At 44.3% G+C, this 19,588-nt stretch overlaps 1 protein-coding gene across 1 annotated transcript in view; it reads left to right on the forward strand.

Annotated features, from left to right (window-relative positions):
* Nucleotides 1-19,588, forward strand: part of LOC117367941 (collagen alpha-1(XXVII) chain B-like) — a 299,681-nt gene that overhangs the window by 102,975 nt on the left and 177,118 nt on the right. Inside the window, exons 12-14 of the mRNA XM_033961061.1 lie at nucleotides 2,588-2,632; nucleotides 5,371-5,424; nucleotides 9,804-9,848. Coding sequence (XP_033816952.1) covers nucleotides 2,588-2,632; nucleotides 5,371-5,424; nucleotides 9,804-9,848 — 144 coding nt within the window. The remainder of the gene's footprint in view (nucleotides 1-2,587; nucleotides 2,633-5,370; nucleotides 5,425-9,803; nucleotides 9,849-19,588) is intronic.

The following is a 19,588-nucleotide window of genomic DNA, read 5'->3' on the forward strand; positions in this document are numbered from 1 at the left end:
TTAGTAATGCATTTAATAAAATATGGAGCCCGTTGACTGCATTTGTTAATACGCAATAATAGTAATGTATTTTTCTTTCTTAGATTTCCTTACACATCCAGGGTGGGGGGAAGGGGAGGGAAGGATATTTTGAGGAGTTAATTGAGTATAATGCTATATAAATAATATGATTTAATATATTCATAATTGAGAGGGGGGTGGGGAAAATGGTTGTTTTTGCTATTCTATTTGTGTATTGTGGTGCATTTTATGTAATCTTCTAATGTTATATTATTTGTAATGCACTGTTAAAGTTTGAAAAACAATAATTTATAAAAAAAATAAAATAAAAAAAAACCTAAAAGCTTTTCAAGAGCCAAAGTTCACCGCTGTGGACAGTCTGCCAAGCCGATTTTTATCAGCTGGCTGGCTAAGGTCGATTGGCGAAAGACAGACCTGCCTTTTAGGTGGGTCTGTCTGGCCGCATGCCTTAGCCAGCCAGGTGATGAATATTGGCAGTGACCAGCTATATTAGTGAACTGGATATTCAGCAGTAGATAGCTGGGAGCTGTTCCCAAGCGGCTAAGTACTGGTGAATATCAGGAGACTTGTTTTTATGCACTTGTGCTTATTTGCTTGCACAATAGAAACCAGCACTTTATGAACTTTATGGGTGATTATCAATACGGTTGCGAAAAGGAGACCCCCTTATTTTAGGAATCTTCTCGTATCAAATGCCCTTTAGAACAGCTTCGATCCTCATCAACACTGCTCTGCATTCAATTGTTATTCATTACACAGAGCTTTGTGTGTTCTGTCGTCGTTGGGTCTTATCTTACCATTTCATATTGTGATTCAATGCTCCCCTTTGTTCTTATTTGGAGCTATTCCCCATTATTCCCCTTGTCAAAGGGGGGGCCGCTGCTTTCCTCGAAGGTGAAGTACCAGATTACTCCATCTGGCGATGTAGGATGATTACCCTCCTAATGTGGAAACGGAGGGATGTGATGGACTTTTCCTCTCTCCCAGGGCGTCTCTTTTTAATGAACCTGGGAACCTTTTTGAACTACGATGACTCCATTGACTCGCAGCCATTTGCTTAACTGTTGATTCCATGCTTTTCTGCATTCTCATGTTTCCATTGGCATGCCTGTCTTATTTTGTGTTGTATCATTGCTTATGCTGTTGTTGTACTTGGGAGGAGGACCTGGGGGGTGTGGTTTGGGGGGGTTTGTTTGGGGGTGGGGGGTTACTTGAAAGGGGGGGAGTGGTGTGGGGGAAAGGTTTTGTATCACAAACTTTGAGCTTGTTTACAATTTGTCTTGTCATATTTACTGTGTTTTTTTTGATGAGCTCAATAAAATAGATTTTTCCCATATTACCATTTCATTAAAGGGGTCTTTTACTAAGGCACGTGCTAAATGCTAATGCGCCCATTATATTGTATGAGGTATAAATTAAGTGGAGAAATATGTTCTATCGTAACATAATGGGCTAGGAAGTCCAAATAATTAAATACTATGTAGCTAGGTAGGACTTCTCAATGCAAAAGTAGATGAATAAAGTGTATATTTGACTTATAAAATAAATTAATTGGATCTTCACATACACTCAGAATTGTGAAATTTGACCAAGAGCCGTGGCTCCTATAGCCAAACCCACCGCCCCATCACTGTGTATGACTTTATGAAAACATTTTTAGTGAACGTGCTACTCAAACAATAAGACTGTTTTTCAATGGCAAAAGAAAGGGAAAAAAAATTCCCACTTAGCTTTCAAGTGTTTCAACAGATCTAGGTCAAATTTCACAATTCTGAGTGTATGTGAAGATCCAATTAATTTATTTTATAAGTCAGATATACACTTTATTCATCTACTTTTGCAATGAGAAGTCCTACCTAGCTATATAGTATTATATTTTATGGCCACGTTAGCATTTAGCGTGTGCTAATCTTTAGCACGCCTTAGTAAAAAAAGGGGGTAAGTTAGGAGTATTTTAAATTAGATATAAATATTTTTTTTTCTTATATATCATACTTATTTATAAATAGCAAGAGGTACTTAGCTTTATTCTGTGGTCAGACTTAGAGACATGTCTCTAAATTTGACCACAGTATAAAAGCTAAATACCTCTTGCTATTTATAAATAAGTATGATATATAAGAAAAAAATATTTATATCTAATCTAAAATAATGAAATGATAATATAAGATCCAATCACGACAGAACACACAAAGCTCTGTGTAATGAATAACAATTGAACGCAGGGTGGTGTTGCCGAGGTTCAAAGCTGTTCTAAAGGGCATTTGATACAAGAAGATTCCTAAAATAGGGGAGGGTCTCCTTTTTGCAACCGTATTTACTTGCATGTGGTGTTGGTGATGGCATTTCAAAGAGAGGGATTTATCACTTGTGTGAGCATGTGAAAAACAGAGGCAGGACTGGGGATCTTTTGTCCCTTCCGCTCCCCCTCTTGAAGCAGCCCTTTTTTGAAGTAAATTGGGTATTATCATGTGGACAGTTAAATTGTGATTTTAATTGTATTTGTTCGCTTTTTCTAACCCAGAAACTTTCTCTGTTGTTTTTTTTCTCGATTTCTGACTCAAAGGGGTTGACTGGCGTTCCCGGAAAGAGGGGCAAGATGGGTAGGCCGGTAAAGTTTTTCCTCTTCTTCTCTGTAGACCTTAATGGAATTTGGAATCAGGACCTTCTCACTATCCGGTTATCTTTCTAGGTTTTTAGAAGAATGTTAGACATCTTTTTAGAAGAATGTTAGACTCCATGCTCACCTTTCTTGGGAGTAAAAACTTGGAATGACCTTACTGAAGCGATCAGAATGGAACCTAACCACACCATATTCCGGAAGAAATTGAAAACTCAGCTATTTGACACTTAATCACCTGTATCCTCCCCTTCTTCCTCCCCCCTCTCCCCCCTCTCTTCTCCTGACCCTCCCCCCTTCCATCCTCATCCCTCTCTATAAGTTGCCATGAGCTTACTTAGGTATGAGCGATGCAGAAATAGAAGATTAGATCTTAAGGTTTCTATTTTCAAAGCTCTAAATTTTCTTCATTCACTATTTTGTACCACTTTGTCCCTAAAAAGGGAGTAAAATATACAATCAACGATGCGACACAAATATCAAACATACGCCCCCCTTTTATCAAGCTGCGTTAGGGATTTTTATCGCTGGCCACTGAGGTAAAAGCATTGACGCTCATAGGAATTTTATGAGCTTCGGAGCTGTTACCCCCGCAGCTGCTGCTAAAAGAAACGCTACGGATTTGTAAAAAGGGGGGAGGATAAGTAATTGGCATTTGATTTGATATGCTGGGGAAGTCTATTCCACATATAATGTACACTTCCCCCTCTGTATTCGCGAATTCCGTATCAACGGATTCGCTTATTTGCAGTTATAAATGAAAAAAAATTGCTTTCATTTTTCGGGCTATTTTAAGCCCTGTAAGCCCCCCATCTTAAGCCTTACCTGGTAATCTAGCGTGTTTTGGGGGCAGGAGCGATCTTCCCACGCTCCTGCCCCGTGCAGATCGCTCACAGGAAATGGCTCGAGAGACTACAGGAGCTCAAGGCAGCCATTTCCTGTGAGCGATCTGCATGGGGCAGGAGCGTGGGAAGATCGCTTCTGCCTGAAAACCCGCTAGACCACCAGGTAAGGCTTAAGGGGGGGCTCACAGGGCTAAAGATAGCCAAGGGAAGCGGGGGATAAGGGCAGAACTGGCCTAAATATTATTTGCGGTTTTTCCATATTCGCGGTCTGGCTCTGCCCCTAACCCTCACAAATACGGAGGGGGAAGTGTACCTAGTATCTGAATGCAGATATTCAAGTAGATTCTAGGTATATTATCCTATGAAATGGGACATTCAGTAAGTTCCATTTGTTAGATTGTAGAGCTACAGAAGCAGTGTGAGGGATCACTAAATTGACAACGTTGAAAGAATGATCAGGCAACAAAACCTTGAAACCTGGGGTTAGGATTTTAAACTGTAACCACGTACTAATAATTACACGATATCAATGTGCATAATATTTAATTTTTTAAACTGTATTTTGAATTAATTGGAACTGATACAGTAATCTATTAGTAATCCTACTGAACAATAACCCTAAGTACAAATGCAAAAACAAAACACCTAGAAGTGGGGTCAAAAGGATGAGGCTTCTTCCTGGATAAAGTATCCAAAATATTAATGATATCCTATAGAACCTAACATGTTTTAGTGAGAGATGCCTTCTTCAGGGATGCAGAATTGGACATAATGTATAAAATTTCCAAATTAAGGACTCATCAATATCTTAAGAACCAGGATGCTAATCTAAAGGAAAGTTGCCAGAATATCCCTTATCCCTATGATGTAATAAGGAAGTATTCACTTGTAAAAGAGTATGAGAGTTAGCCATTTAGTTAATCTGGCATAATGGAAAACTGACAATTGTTAGGGCTCAAAAAATAAACCGTGTTATCCCTATATACTTAATTAAGCATCTATATGAAAATTATAAACTGAATACCATCTTCTCCTACCCCCTCCACCTCCCCCATCCCAGCTGTGTTACAAAAGCCATAACAACTAACCCCCTCTTTTACTAACGCATAGTGTGGGTTTTAGCGCCGGCAGCGGCAACTGCTCCGACACTCGTAGAATTCCTATGAGCATCAGAGCAGCGACCGCCGCTGCCGGTGCTAAAACCCGCGCTACGCTATGGTAAAGGAGGGGGGTTAGTTTGAACTGGCTAAGAGGCTCCTGGGAGAGGAGGAATTAAGAAGGAAGAAAACGGATAAAATGTGATTCTTCATGGTGCTATTAAGATTTTTTGGTACCTTGTACATTGCTGTTAAAATGTGATTTAATAAACATTTAAATAGGGGGGAAAACAGAAAATGGCCTGCCATATCATCAGGTTTGGTTTTGTCCCGACAGAGTCCGTGTTCTAGAGCACGGGTGTCAAAGTCCCTCCTCGAAGGCCGCAATCCAGACGGGTTTTCAGGATTTCCCCAATGAATATGCATGAGATCTATTAGCATACAATGAAAGCAGTGCATGCAAATAGATCTCATGCATATTCATTGGGGAAATCCTGAAAACCCAACTGGATTGCGGCCCTCGAAGAGGGACTTTGACACTCCTGTTCTAGAGTTTAAAATGTTTCTTGGGCCCTTCGTGCTACTATAGAATGCAGCATTAATATTCCTTTCAAGTTGTTTCTGTCCAGATGACGTTTTCTGCATTTTCTCATCCATTAAAATATTACTGAGAATTGTTTTGATATTATTTTTCCTAATGTCTTATACTGTATGGAGCCAATTTCCTTTGTTTTCTAGTATTTGCTTAAAAAAAACCAACAATGGTTTTGTTTCTTATTTCTTAAAGGGTTTTCCAGGAGATTTGGGAGAGAGGGGACCTCCAGGACTAGATGGAAATCCAGTAAGTAATAGAATGCCTCAAACTTCAAACTCATATGAACAACTACCTTAAATAGTCTATTTATAGACCTCAGCAGTGTAACTGTGTGTATAACAATCTCCACACACAGATTGACAACACCAACCTCTTCATCAGTCTAATATTCTTTTTTCTCTTAAAGTGCTGGTGCTTAATAGTGCATTTAGATTTTTTTAATTAAATTTTTTAATAATCTGGCATTATTGATAGGGCTCAAAAAATAAACCGTGTTATCCCTATATACTTAATTGAGCATCTATATGAAAATTATAAACTAAATACCATCTTCACCTGCCCCCACCCCCCCACCCCCTGCATCCCAGCTTTGTTACAAAAGCCATAACAACTAACCCCCTCCTTTACTAACGTAAACAGCAGAAAATGTCAATTCTGAGGCTAGTCTAGATGAAAGGCAGAAATGGGATAAGCACAGGAGAAATTTCATTGCCAGCAAGTGGTGGTAAAGCCAAGGATGAAATAGGTGTTTAGCACGGCTTCAGCTGCTGCAACATTCCGGTGAACAATCTGTCTCCACTTCAGCCCTTTCCCAGATTCTAATCTAATTTAGTCTTAACTGGGATTTATGAGTCACACTATACCTAAATAGCTTCAAGACAACTTAGAGTATAATTTGAGGAGACACAATTTAGTACAGTATAAGGATGCTACAGAAGATGCATTACAATACAGATTGAGAGATGGTACAAAACAAGAAGAGAGAAACTAGTTGTGATAGGTGGATTACCTGTCACTGGCCAGCATAGAGAGCTCAGAAGGCAAGAAGCTCCTTCAGGAGCTGAGCAACTCTCGGGAGGAGGAATGCTGGCCTCTGGCCTAATTTCTGGTAAACCCTGAAGGCCAGAGCTGGTAGGGGGCCCGGTGCAGTGGAGTAGAGTGGTCAGGTTGACCAGTCCTGACAGGAGGGACTGGTGTAGTGGAGAACAGATGCCTGGTGGTGGGACGGTCCTATACACCGGCGAAGAGAGCTAAAAGTAACTGGAGGGCCCGGTAGAACCTGGAGTCGAGGAGTGGCTCAGGCTTGACAACCAGCGGTGGGACCAGGTGCTGGGGACCCAAGAGGCCAGGGAGCGAGGGTCTGGCAGTGGCCTCACAAGATGCAGCTGGAAGAGCTGGCAGAGTCCAAGGCTAAGGGGATCAGGTGGCTGATTGGCGGTGGGACTGGTGGGGTTGGTGGCAACCGGCAGAGAGATCGGTGATGGCACCGAGAGCTGTCAGAGAGGACCCCAGGTGAAGCAATTTGAGAGACCCTGGGCGCATTGGCCAAGATCTAAGGAGTGTCGGCGGAGAGACCAGTTGGGACGATGGCAATCAGCGGAGTGACCGATAATGGCACTGGAGGCTGCCAAAGATGGAGAGGGCCAATGGAGGTTCAGAGGAAGGACTCAGGAGAAGCCTGGAGAAGACAGAGTCCAGGGAGGACCTGGGAGGAACAGGGAGGACCTGGAGAATGGCCAGGAGGGTTGGAAAGACCCCTGGTCATGGATTTTAAGGGACTGTATAGTGTTGTGTATTTAACCCTATATGTGTATGTTGTATTTTAACAGAGACTTGGAGAATAAAGATGTCTGGGGGTGGATATGTGACAGGTAATACAAATCAGCCTGGTCACATGATCACACTAGTATTGTTGAAGGAGTGGTGTTGCGAGGTAGAAGGAGGAGGTAACTTATAGTCTAAGGTCATGTGGATGACAGTGTGCATAGTGTCATTGAGATAGCAAGGTGTTCTGTAGTCTTGGGGAAATTTTCTATGTTGAATATGGTGTCGTAGAGATAAGTCTTTAGTTTCTTTCAGAAAGTGGGATAGTTCAGTTCAAATCTGATGGTTGTAGGGAAGTTGTTCCATGTCTTTGTGCCAATATATGTAAACATGGTATTGAAAATTATTCGAGTAGTGATGGGTAGTCAGTGTAACTGTTTGAAATATGTGGAGACTGGGTCATATTTTTTTAGCTTGAAACTAAGTCTAATTGCTGGGTTTTGGATTAGTTGTACTTTGCGGGTCAATGTTGTGTTGATGCCTGCACTATATTCACATAACCCCTCTTCTGATGTCACTTCATTGGTTCACTATCCATATCTGCATACAGTTCACACCAGGAGCAAAGCTAGAAGGCCATTTTTGGGGGTTCCCATAGGTGGACTGAGAAGGCCTGGTATTCTCTCTCTCCTCCCTCTCCCCCTACCCCCCACCAATGTCACAACAATAAAATACTACCTTTGGTAGCAGAGATGCCAAGCCCTGCCAGCTGAAGTTGTCTCCTGTATGAGTCCCACCTGTGCTGAACAAGCAGCACTTAATGCAGCAGGTGCGCTTCGACTACTAATGCTGGTTCTCCCATACCATATTACTCTGATTCTGTTCAAGCTGCACTGGCTGCCAATGGCTAAGTGGATTGAATTCAAGCTACTTTACCTAGTTTTCAAAGCCTGGCATCTTCTACTTCCTGACTATCTACATAAAAAAACTAGCCAAATATCAACCCAGTAGAACTCTAAGATCATCATTTCATGACCAATTTGAAATCCCAGGTCTAAGAGAAAAAAACTTCAAGCAACTAGGAAAAGGACCTTCTCATAGGCGGGTCCCTGCCTTTGAAATTCCATACTTCATGATTTCTTCAAGGGGATATAATACTTCTCCTTCCAGAAGCTATTGAAACCTGTTCTCTTTCATCTTCACTATGGATCCATCCAAAGTTCATTAACTAACGTCTAGCTAAACACTGTATCTGGCCTTTCTTGTATGATAAAATTGAGGCGTTTATTCTGGTTATTGGTCTGAAATGAAGCTTGGAACTAGAAACTATCTAGAGTGCTTTAGTTTAATTTTTTATCTTTCTCGTTTTCCTGATATTGATATTTATTAATTTATATTGTTAGTTTAACTATTCTATTTTTCTTATAGTATGTCTTTTTCTTGGATCTTTGATTTTTGTTTTTTTGTTGTTGTTGTTTTCAATGTTCTATACTTTCCCTGGGGTACTTTCTTTTCTTTCCCTTTTAATTATATATCGCTGTAATATAAGTGATGTCTTCTCTTGTATGCTTTAATTAGATTGTGAGCCCGTTAGGGACAGAGAGTATAGCTCAATGCCTATGTATTAGTATTATAAACCACTTAATACTTATGTTCAAGCGGTATATCAAATGCAATAAATTCAATCTAATCCAATGTAAATGAAACTAATCATTTATGTGTCTTGTTTGTCGACTAGATTTCATGGCCTCTCACATACAGCACTGCATTTTACGTCTGGTAACACTATCTAAATAAGTAGTAGAAGGCCTATGTATTCTGTATTTTTCGCACTATAAGACACACCTGACCATAAGACGCTCCTAGGTTTAGAAGAAGAAAACCAAGAAAAAAAATATTCTGAACTAAATTGTGTACTGATATATTTAATAAAATATACCAGGCTCTGCACCCAACCCTACTCTCCCTGCCAGGCTCTGCACCCTGAACCCCCCTTCCCTACCAGGCTTTGCACCAGCCCCCTTTCCTTCTCATACTGCAAGGCTCTGAACCCAGCCCCCTTCCCTACCCTCCCTTCGTGAGTCCCATGAGAACTGACGGCAGCCATTCAGGGAGCAGCTGGGGCCAGGCTGGAGCGCAAAAAGCTCGCTCCTGCCTTGTGTGCCACTGGCCGCAAGATATGATGAGGCAGCCGTCCAGCAATGGAGGGGTAGGAGCGTGGAAAACTCATTCCTGCCAGTACACCGCTGGACCACTAGAATTTAAAAAGGTACCATGGGGGGGGGTAACAAATTGTTATATTCGCTCCATAAGACGCACAGACATTTCCACCCACTTTTGGGGGAAAAAGTGTGTCTTATGGAGCGAAAAATACAGTATTTTGTTTTACTTTATTTGTTGCTACTTTTCTATCCCCCTGCATTTGTTTATGTTTGAATTATTTCTTCTTTCTATTTTTGTGTAGTCTTATCTGTCTTTGCTATCCTATTTGTATGTACTGTTTTTCATATTTTTGATATATTTTCTTTCTGTTCTCCTTTCTCTTTATCTATGTTTCTTCCACTCTATATTATTTCTTCATCTTGTTTTTCTTCTCGCCAGATACTTATAGTAAGATTTCTTTCTTTTCTTTTATAAATCATACCTTCTGTGAATAAAGCCAGGCTCAAATACAACTACAGAAGCTGCAACAAAACAAAGAAATCCTGTGTCAGGAATCTTAACTCATTCTTTAACAAATCATGGAAGTTGGAAGTTCTAGAAATGGGGCTGTTCCTGTCCTGTCCTGTAAACAGTGAATCATTTATTTGCCTGTGTACTTCCAAAAATCTGTAACCGTGTTCATTTTTATTTCCTTTTAGGGAGAATTAGGTGCCCCTGGTCCCCTTGGAGTTGTTGGACTCATTGTAAGTATACAAACAAACAGGATTCTGGCATCTGGTAATTTCATTCTCAAAGTGATTAAAATGTTTAATCTGGAAGCGCATAGGAAGCTCAAGATACTATATTGGGAAAACCAAATGTACTTCACTAAAAAGAAAGCCACGAAGATGCATCACTACTGAGCAAGACAAAGAGGTCATAAGAGGACCCTCTGAAAATAAGATATACTGAATACCCTAAAGAAAATATAGACACGAATGAACTAAGGCCCTATAAGTTTGCATTTTTTTATTTGTATAACATTCTTGCTCATACTATATAAAAATCTGACTTAGCTCCCCTTCTCCCCTACACACACAGTTTTTGATTAGAGGGTGGCCTTCTCTATATCAAATTATGAACCAGACAAGGATGGACTTGGAGACCTAGACTTCTTAACAATGCCCACTGCCTGCCATTTTAACACATCAGCTTCCCTTCTCTTTCATTCCGTCATTAAAATGCATTTGGATTCACTTTTATTTATTGATGTCATCTTTTACTTGTTCTGTTTGGACCTAAGGAAGGGAGTGCCAGATCCTAAACGCTGGTCAAAAAATGTATCGGCTGCAAAATATTTGTAGAGATGCATTTACTCTTAAGATAATTACTGGCATTAATATATCAAGTTAATATTAATAAATGGATATGATCTATAATAAGCTTCAGTAAGAGCTCCCACAAAAAATAATGTTTGATTATCTTATCTAACTAAAAACAACAAGCTTTTTTGAAATCTAATTGAAACAGAGTTCCTGTACCAATCAGGAGCTGCGTGTTTGATCTCTTCCAGGAAAAACTGGAAGGTCTATATTCAAACTGGAATACAGCTGGGTTCATAAAAAGGAGACGCTAACCCACAAATTCTGTAAAGTGCGCCTAAAGTTAGGTGCCTAGAAACATAGAAAGATGACGGCAGATAAGGGCTATAGCCCATCAAGTCTGCCCACACTATTTACCCACCCTCTTAAGTCTTCTGACCCCCTAAAGTATAATTGTAATTATACTGTCACTCTACTGACCCGCTCATTCAAGTCCTAGTGACCCTATCCCTTGGCATGACCTCGTAGGGATCCCACATAGGTATCCCATTTGTTCTTGAAGTCTGGGATGCTGCGTGCCTCGACCACCTGCACTGGAAGCTTGTTCCAGTGCTCGATCACTCTCTCCGTGAAGAAGTACTTCCTGGCGTCTCCACGAAACTTCCCTCCCCTGAGTTTGAGCGGATGTCCTCTTGTGGTCGAGGGTAGTCAAAGTAGATGCCTGACTTAATTGAGTAATAAGCTAAATCTGCACTGATCGGTACACAGCACCTCTTAATTGGCACTAATTGAAAGTTGGACATTTAACTTGGTAGGCATGATTCTATAACAGTTGGGCGCCTAGTGCAAAGCGCAGAGTTAAACGTGGGCGTGTTTTTCAGTTAGGAACCTGTTGGGCACCTGACTTAGGTGCAGGCATTTAGGCCAAGAAAACCCTGACAAATAGGGTATACCTGAATGTCTCTCTGAGTGTACTTCTCTGATGCTTTTTATCAAACTATTCCATCATATCATATATTACATTTATGAAATATTTCTATCAAGTATAAGAAATGATTTATAGAATTCTCATTGCCCTTCTATTAAAATGCATTAAGTTATGGGCTAAGCACAATATAATGCAGAATTTTAATGTGTCGCAAGCCTAAAACTAACGCTGCTTCAGAAAGGGGCATTTCCAGTATTTTTATTGCCAATCATATGTTAATATACAATACCTGCTCCAGGTTAACGCAGAAGCACTTGGGGCCTGATTCTGTATATATCACCTATAAAATTGGCACTAACTACAACGCCATTCTACAATGGGCAAATAACTTTTATAGAATTGCAGTTTTCTAGAGATCCAATGTCCTCGTCCCAAGCTTTCTTGAATTTAAATACATTTTTTGTCTCCACCACCTCCACTGGGAGGCCATTCCATGCAGCCACCACCACCATGAGAAAGTATTTTCTGAGGTCGCTTCTGAATCCACCCCCTTTCACCTTCATCTTGTACTCCCTCATTCCAGAGTTTCCTTTCAGTTGAAAGAGACTCGCCTCATGTGCGTTTATGCCTCATAGGTATTTAAACGTCTCTATCATATCTCCCCCTCTCCTGCCTTTCCGCCAAAGTATACATATTGAGATCTTTAAGTCTGTCCCCATAGGCTTTATGATGAACACTGACCATTTTATAGCCATGCTCTGGACTGACTCTATCTTGTTCATATCTTTTTGAAGGTGTGATCTCCAGAATTGTACACAGTCTTCTAAATGAGGTCTTAACAGAGCCTTATAGGGGGGCATAATTACCTCTTTTTTTTCTTCTGATCATTTCTCTCCCTGTACATCCAAGCGTTCTTCTAGCTTTTGCCATTGCCTTTTCAACCTATTTGTCCACCTTAAGATCATCACATACTATGACACTCAAGTTCCGCTTCTCTATTGTGCACAAAAATCCTCTACCCCCTAAGCTGTACCGTTCCCTCGGTTTTTTGCAGCCCAAATGCATGACCTTGCATTCGTAGCATTAAATTTTAGCTGCCAAATTGTGAACCATTCATCAAGCTTAGCTAGATCCTTCCTCGTGTTACCCGCACCATCAGGGGTGTCTACCCTATTGCAGATTTTGCTATCATCTGCAAAAAGGCAAACCTTACCAGATAGCCCTTCAGCAATATCGCTTAGAAATATGTTAAAATGAACAGACCCAAGAACCGAACTTTGAAGCACACCACTGGTAACATCCCTTATCCCAGGACAAGCAGGCAGCATATTCTTAACTTATGGGTGACGTCACCGACGGAGCCCCGGTACGGACCTTTTTAACTAGAAAGTTCTAGTTGGCCGCACCGCGCATGCGCGAGTGCCTTCCCGCCCGACGGAGGAGTGCGTGGTCTCCAGTTTCTTCGTTTCCGCGGAGCGAAGAAGACGCATGTGCTTTCAACGGCTGTTGAACACTCCTTTTTTGCCTTCCCGCTCGCGTTATTCTGATTTTTTCTGCCTTTTTCCTTCGGGTTTTTTCTGTTTTCTGTCTAATCTAAAAAAAAAACAAAAAAAAAACTTTATTTTTTCCTTTATTTTTCAACAGGCCCCGGCGGGGCCTGTTGCCATCATACAAGCCTCCGGCTTTGATTTCGCTGAGGCCGTATTCCCCTTCATGCCCCCTCAGCCGGGTTTTAAGAAGTGCCAGCGGTGTGCACGCCCGATTTCCCTTTCGGACCCACACAACTGGTGCCTACAGTGCTTGGGTCCGGAACATCGGGCTGACACCTGCACCCGCTGTGCGACTCTTCAAAAACGCACACTTAAAAATAGACAAATTCAGCAGAATCTCCTCTTCGGCACCGGTTCTGCTATGGATCCGACCCCGACGTCGACGGCACCGCCGAAATCGGCACCGTCAACATCGACACCACCTGATCCTTCTGCGGGGTCGATGGCGCCAGGTAAGCCTGCTAAGAAGCCTTCCACTTCCCTCGAGCGCCCTCCAGCCACGGCGGTGACACCGGTCCTTCCGACGTCCCGCAAGTCCCGTAAGCGCTCCGCTCCGATAACGGTGAGTGCCTCTTCATCGGCCTCCTCATCACCGGAGCGTAGAGCGGCACCTATGGTACCGAAGAAAAGTAAAACGGTACCGGTGCCCCCATTGGAGGACCGTATCTCGGCCATCCTCCAAACTAAATTACAGGAGCAACTCGAGCACCAGCTTCAGGAACTGCTTCCAACCCTGCTGGCACCACTCCTTCCGGTACCGGTCCGGCCCGAGCCTCGCACCACTACGCCAGTGGCCACCCCCTCGGTACCGATGAACACTTCGATGCCGGTCTTATCGGCACAGCCTACACTACAGACCTGCACGTCGGAGGACCCATCCCGAACCCAAGATCGACATCGATCGTCTCGGGACCGGGATCGACACCACTCCTCCCGGGACAGAGATCGGCACCGGTCTTCATCCCCCGGCACCGTATCCATGAGATCTGGCAAGTCCCTTTCTAAAACCCGCCATGCTGAGCCGGCCATCAGGGACCCTGACTTATGGGAGCAATCCCCACTCGGTACCGAGGAGGATGCCTCTTCCACTGATGAGGAACCCTCCATGGCTGAATCCACCTCCAAACCCGAGCAGTCCTCATTTACAAAATTCCTTCGGGAGATGTCTGGGGCTCTTTCCATCCCACTTGAGTCCGACTCCAAGAAGTCCCAGGCCTTTCTAGAAGCCTTGGATTTCGACCAACCCCCCAAGGAATTTCTCAAACTCCCCGTCCATGATATTCTGCGGGAGACGTTTTATAAAAACTTGGAGAACCCCCTTACTGTTCCAGGTGCCCCTAAGAAACTGGACAGTTTATACCGGGTCATCCCTATTCCGGGATTTGATAAACCCCAGTTGCCACATGAGAGCCTCCTGGTAGAATCCACTCTCAAGAAATCTCATGGATCCAGTGTCTATGCCTCCACCCCTCCTGGCAGAGAGGGTAAAACAATGGATAAATTTGGAAAGCGCCTATACCAGAATGCCATGCTGGCTAGCAGAGCCAACAATTACTCATTTCATTTTTCTTTTTATATGAAATATCTGGTACAACAACTTTCTGCTCTGCAAAAGTACATCCCTGAACGCAAGGTCCCATTGTTTCAGCAACAAATTTCTACCCTCCTTCAGCTCAGGAAGTTCATGGTACGCTCAATCTATGACTCCTTCGAGCTTTCCTCCCGTGCCTCTGCTCTGGCAATTGCCATGCGACGCCTTGCCTGGCTGAGAGTATCTGACCTGGATGTCAACCACCAAGACCGCCTTGCCAACGCGCCCTGTCTTGGTGATGAACTTTTTGGGGAGTCTCTAGATACCACCACACAAAAACTTTCGGCTCATGAGACGAGATGGGACACCCTCATTAAGCCTAAAAAGAAGACTCCGCCGACACGACCATACAGACCTCAGTCTTCTTACCAACGTCGCTTTTCTGCTAGGCCGCTGAATCCTCCTCAACAGCAATCTCGTCGGCCTCGCCAACAACAACAACAGCACTCTCAGGCTCGCTCGCAATCTCACCAGACAGCTAAGCCTCTCCCTCAATCTAAGCCTCCTCAGCCCTTTTGACTCCTTTCTCCAGGGCATAGCCAGTCTTCAACCCTCGCTGCCTCTGCCTCAACCTATCGGGGGCCGCCTCACCATCTTTCTACGGCGCTGGGAGACCATCACATCAGACCTGTGGGTTCTAAACATCATCCGTCACGGATACTCCCTAAGGTTTCAGACTCTTCCTCCAGACCATCCTCCCGTAGAGTCTGCTTCTCACTCCTCCCAGACTCCTCTCCTCCTCAGGGAGGTCCAATCCCTCCTCCTTCTCAATGCCATCGAAGAAGTTCCACCAGACCAAAGAGGTCAGGGATTTTACTCCCGCTACTTCTTGGTACCCAAGAAAACAGGGGATCTTCGTCCTATCCTCGATCTCAGGAACCTCAACAAGTGTTTGGTCAAGGAAAAATTCAGGATGCTCTCCCTTGCCACACTTTATCCTCTTCTGTCTCAACACGACTGGCTATGTTCCCTGGACCTCAAGGAGGCCTACACTCACATCCCAATCCATCAGGCTTCACGTCGCTACCTCCGATTCCAGATACTGAATCACCACTATCAGTACAAAGTGCTACCCTTTGGTCTCGCATCATCACCCAGGGTGTTCACCAAGTGCCTGATTGTGGTAGCGGCCTGTCTCAGGTCCCACAACCTTCAAGTGTTCCCCTACTTGGACGATTGGTTGGTGAAAGCAACAACCTCACCACTTGTGCTGCAATCAACTCACCACACCATCTCTTTCCTCCATCTCTTGGGGTTCGAGATCAATTATCCCAAGTCGCATCTGCTTCCCACGCAGCGCCTTCAGTTCATCGGAGCACTTCTCGATACCAACCTCATGAGAGCGTTCCTCCCTGCCGACCGGCACCGGACACTACTTCACCTCTGTCGACAGGTGCTCCTACAACCATCCATCCCTGCTCGCCAGATGATGATTCTTCTGGGTCACATGGCCTCGACAGTCCATGTAGTTCCTCTGGCGCGACTCCATCTGAGGATACCGCAATGGACCCTCGCCAACCAATGGTCACAGACCAGGGATCCTCTTTCTCATCCCATCTCTGTGACATCGTCTCTTCAGCGATCTCTTCAATGGTGGTTGAACTCCTCAAATCTTTCCAGGGGCCTCCTTTTGCATCCACCCCCTCATTCCATGATCATCACCACAGATGCCTCCCCCTATGCATGGGGAGCTCACATAGGGGATTTGCGCACCCAGGGACTCTGGACCCCTCAGGAGCGCCAACATCACATCAATTTCCTGGAGCTCAGAGCCATGTTTTATGCTCTCAAAGCCTTCCAGCACCTTCTCTATCCTCAGGTTCTTCTCCTGTGCACGGACAACCAAGTCGCCATGTACTACATCAACAAGCAAGGCGGCACCGGATCTCGTCTCCTTTGTCAGGAGGCCCTCCGAATTTGGACCTGGGCCACAGCCCACAATCTTTACCTCAAAGCGGTCTATATCCAGGGCGAACAGAACTCCCTGGCCGACCAGCTCAGCCACATCCTTCAACCTCACGAGTGGACCCTGGATCCTCCCACTCTCCACTCCATCTTTGCTCGCTGGGGCACTCCGCAGGTGGACCTCTTTGCAGCTCCTCACAACCATCAGCTGCCCCAGTTCTGCTCCAGACTCTTCTCTCCACATCGTCTAGCCCCGGATGCATTCCTGCTCGACTGGACGGATCGGTTCCTCTATGCCTTCCCTCCACTTCCTCTGATGTTGCGGACTCTGTTCAAACTCCGCAAGGACAGGGCCACCATGATTCTCATCGCCCCTCGGTGGCCCAGGCAACACTGGTTCTCCCTTCTACTTCAACTCAGCTCCAGGGAGCCCATTCCTCTTCCTGTATTTCCATCTCTGCTTACACAGCAACGTCAGTCTCTGCTACATCCCAATCTGTCTTCCCTCCACCTGACAGCTTGGTTTCTCTCGGGCTGACCTCTCCAGGAAACCTGTCTCAGCCTGTCCGTCGCATTTTGGAGGCCTCCAGGAAACCCTCCACACTCCAATGTTACCATCAGAAATGGACCCGGTTCTCCTCTTGGTGCCTCCTACATCATCACAATCCCACCTCATTGGCCGTGGAGACTGTACTGGACTATTTGCTCTCTCTGTCTAACGCTGGTCTCAAGTCTACCTCAATCAGAGTCCACCTCAGCGCCATCACTGCTTTTCACGAGCCTATCCTTGGAAAACCCCTCACGGCTCATCCTCTGGTTTCCCGGTTCATGAGAGGCCTCTTCAATATCAAACCACCTCTTCAGCCTCCCCCGGTTGTCTGGGACCTCAATGTGGTTTTGTCAGCCCTCATGAAACCCCCCTTTGAGCCGCTTGCTACTACCTCGCTCAAGCTTCTCACATGGAAGGTGCTTTTCCTCATTGCCATCACCTCTGCCAGGAGGGTTAGTGAGCTACATGCACTGGTCGCCGATCCACCGTTCACTGTCTTTCACCACGACAAGGTGGTTCTGCGTACCCATCCAAAATTCCTTCCTAAAGTGGTTTCAGCCTTTCACCTCAACCAGTCCATCGTGTTACCTGTCTTCTTCCCTAAACCACATTCTCATCCTGGGGAACAGGCTCTGCACACGCTGGATTGTAAGCGTGCCCTGGCGTACTACCTTGACCGTACCAGGGCGCACCGCACCTCTCCTCAACTCTTTCTGACCTTCGATCCTAACCGTCGGGGTCACCCTGTATCTAAACGAACGCTGTCCAATTGGCTTGCTGCCTGTATTGCGTTCTGTTATGCTCGGGCCGGCCTGTCACTGGAAGGAGCTGTCACGGCCCATAAAGTCAGGGCTATGGCTGCCTCTGTGGCTTTCCTCCGTTCCACGCCCATTGAGGAAATCTGCAGGGCGGCCACTTGGTCTTCAGTTCACACATTCACTACTCACTACTGTCTGGATGCCATCTCCAGACGGGATGGGCACTTCGGCCAATCTGTACTTCAGAATTTATTTTCCTAATGGCCAACCATCCCTCCTCCCTCTCTGTTAGCTTAGAGGTCACCCATACGTTAAGAATATGCTGCCTGCTTGTCCTGGGATAAAGCACAGTTACTTACCGTAACAGGTGTTATCCAGGGACAGCAGGCAGATATTCTTACGACCCACCCACCTCCCCGGGTTGGCTTCTTAGCTGGCTTATCCTAACTGGAGACCACGCACTCCTCCGTCGGGCGGGAAGGCACTCGCGCATGCGCGGTGCGGCCAACTAGAACTTTCTAGTTAAAAAGGTCCGTACCGGGGCTCCGTCGGTGACGTCACCCATACGTTAAGAATATCTGCCTGCTGTCCCTGGATAACACCTGTTACGGTAAGTAACTGTGCTTTTCCTCAGAACGATCTCCATTGACCACTACCTTCTGTCTCCTTACACTCAACCAGTTCCTGACCCAATCTGTCACTTTGAGGCCCATTCTGAGGGCATTCGGTTTATTAGATGCCTGTGTGGAACATTATCAAAGGCTCAAATTCGACTGTAACTTTAAAGCAACAGAGACAATTGTATTCATGTTAAATATATGTCTTTGCTTCTCTATTGACTGGTGGTCACTATTGCCACCTTGCGGTAGTTGTGTTGCTATTCTTTGCGATAATCCTGAAAACCTAATGGGTTTGGGAACACAAGGAGAGATTTGGGAAGCCATGCCTTATATAATTAGGTGTTTTTAGGTATTATTATATTGTATGCCGAGTACCTATTGTGTAAACCGCTATGAACTGCTGGTTAGGCGGTATATAAAAATAAATTATTATTATTTATTTCTGTATTAAAATGAGATGATAGTTTACCCTAATACTGAAACGTGATTAGAACCCCTTCTCATGTGTGAGCACATAGATCACATTCACAATGTAGCTGAAAGGAGATTAAACTAAATAGACCATGTTTTGTTTCTTTCCCAAAATCATACAACACTATGTAGCCTCTAATATGAAGCTTACACATAGGGCCTGATTCTATAAATGGCGTCTAGGTTAGCTGCCGTTAGGTGCCCTAATCATGGACACCTAGCGATGCCTAATTAGTTCCATGTGCAACTTAATTGTTTTTAATTGGTTTAAATAGCTTGGTAATTGACCATGCCATTAAAAACTGATTTAAAAAAAAAAATCATTATTTTAATTGTCAATTTAGGTGGTGCGCAGATATTGACACGACACTTAGCAACGCCTAAGTCAAGGTGCCCTCTGACGGCTAATGACACCTACCTAGAAAGTAAGCATGGTTAGGAGGTGGAGAATAGGCGTGGTTGACTTAGGTGCTGATAGGCATTGTAGTTAGGCGCTGGTAAACCCTGGCCTAATATACTGGTACTTACAACAAGGACACCTAGTGAAGCCTAGGCTTCGCTAGGCGTGATTCTATAAAGGATGCCTAGCGGTTCATTTACAACCGCACAGAGAAGTGCCTACAAGTTAGGCGCCGCTAAGCACCATTTATAGAATCGGTCCCATACAGCATGCTTTGATTCTCACTCAACAAATAGCTCCAATCTCCTGGCGACAGAACATAGAGTTCCTGCGTTATGAATTAACCACAAGTATCTTTTTGTTCTTGCATTATTGAGTAGAATTAGAAGAAACAGGATCTGCCTGACAG

The sequence above is a fragment of the Geotrypetes seraphini genome, chromosome 10 (genome assembly GCF_902459505.1).
Source record: "Geotrypetes seraphini chromosome 10, aGeoSer1.1, whole genome shotgun sequence".
NCBI classification, from domain to species: Eukaryota; Metazoa; Chordata; class Amphibia; order Gymnophiona; family Dermophiidae; genus Geotrypetes; species Geotrypetes seraphini.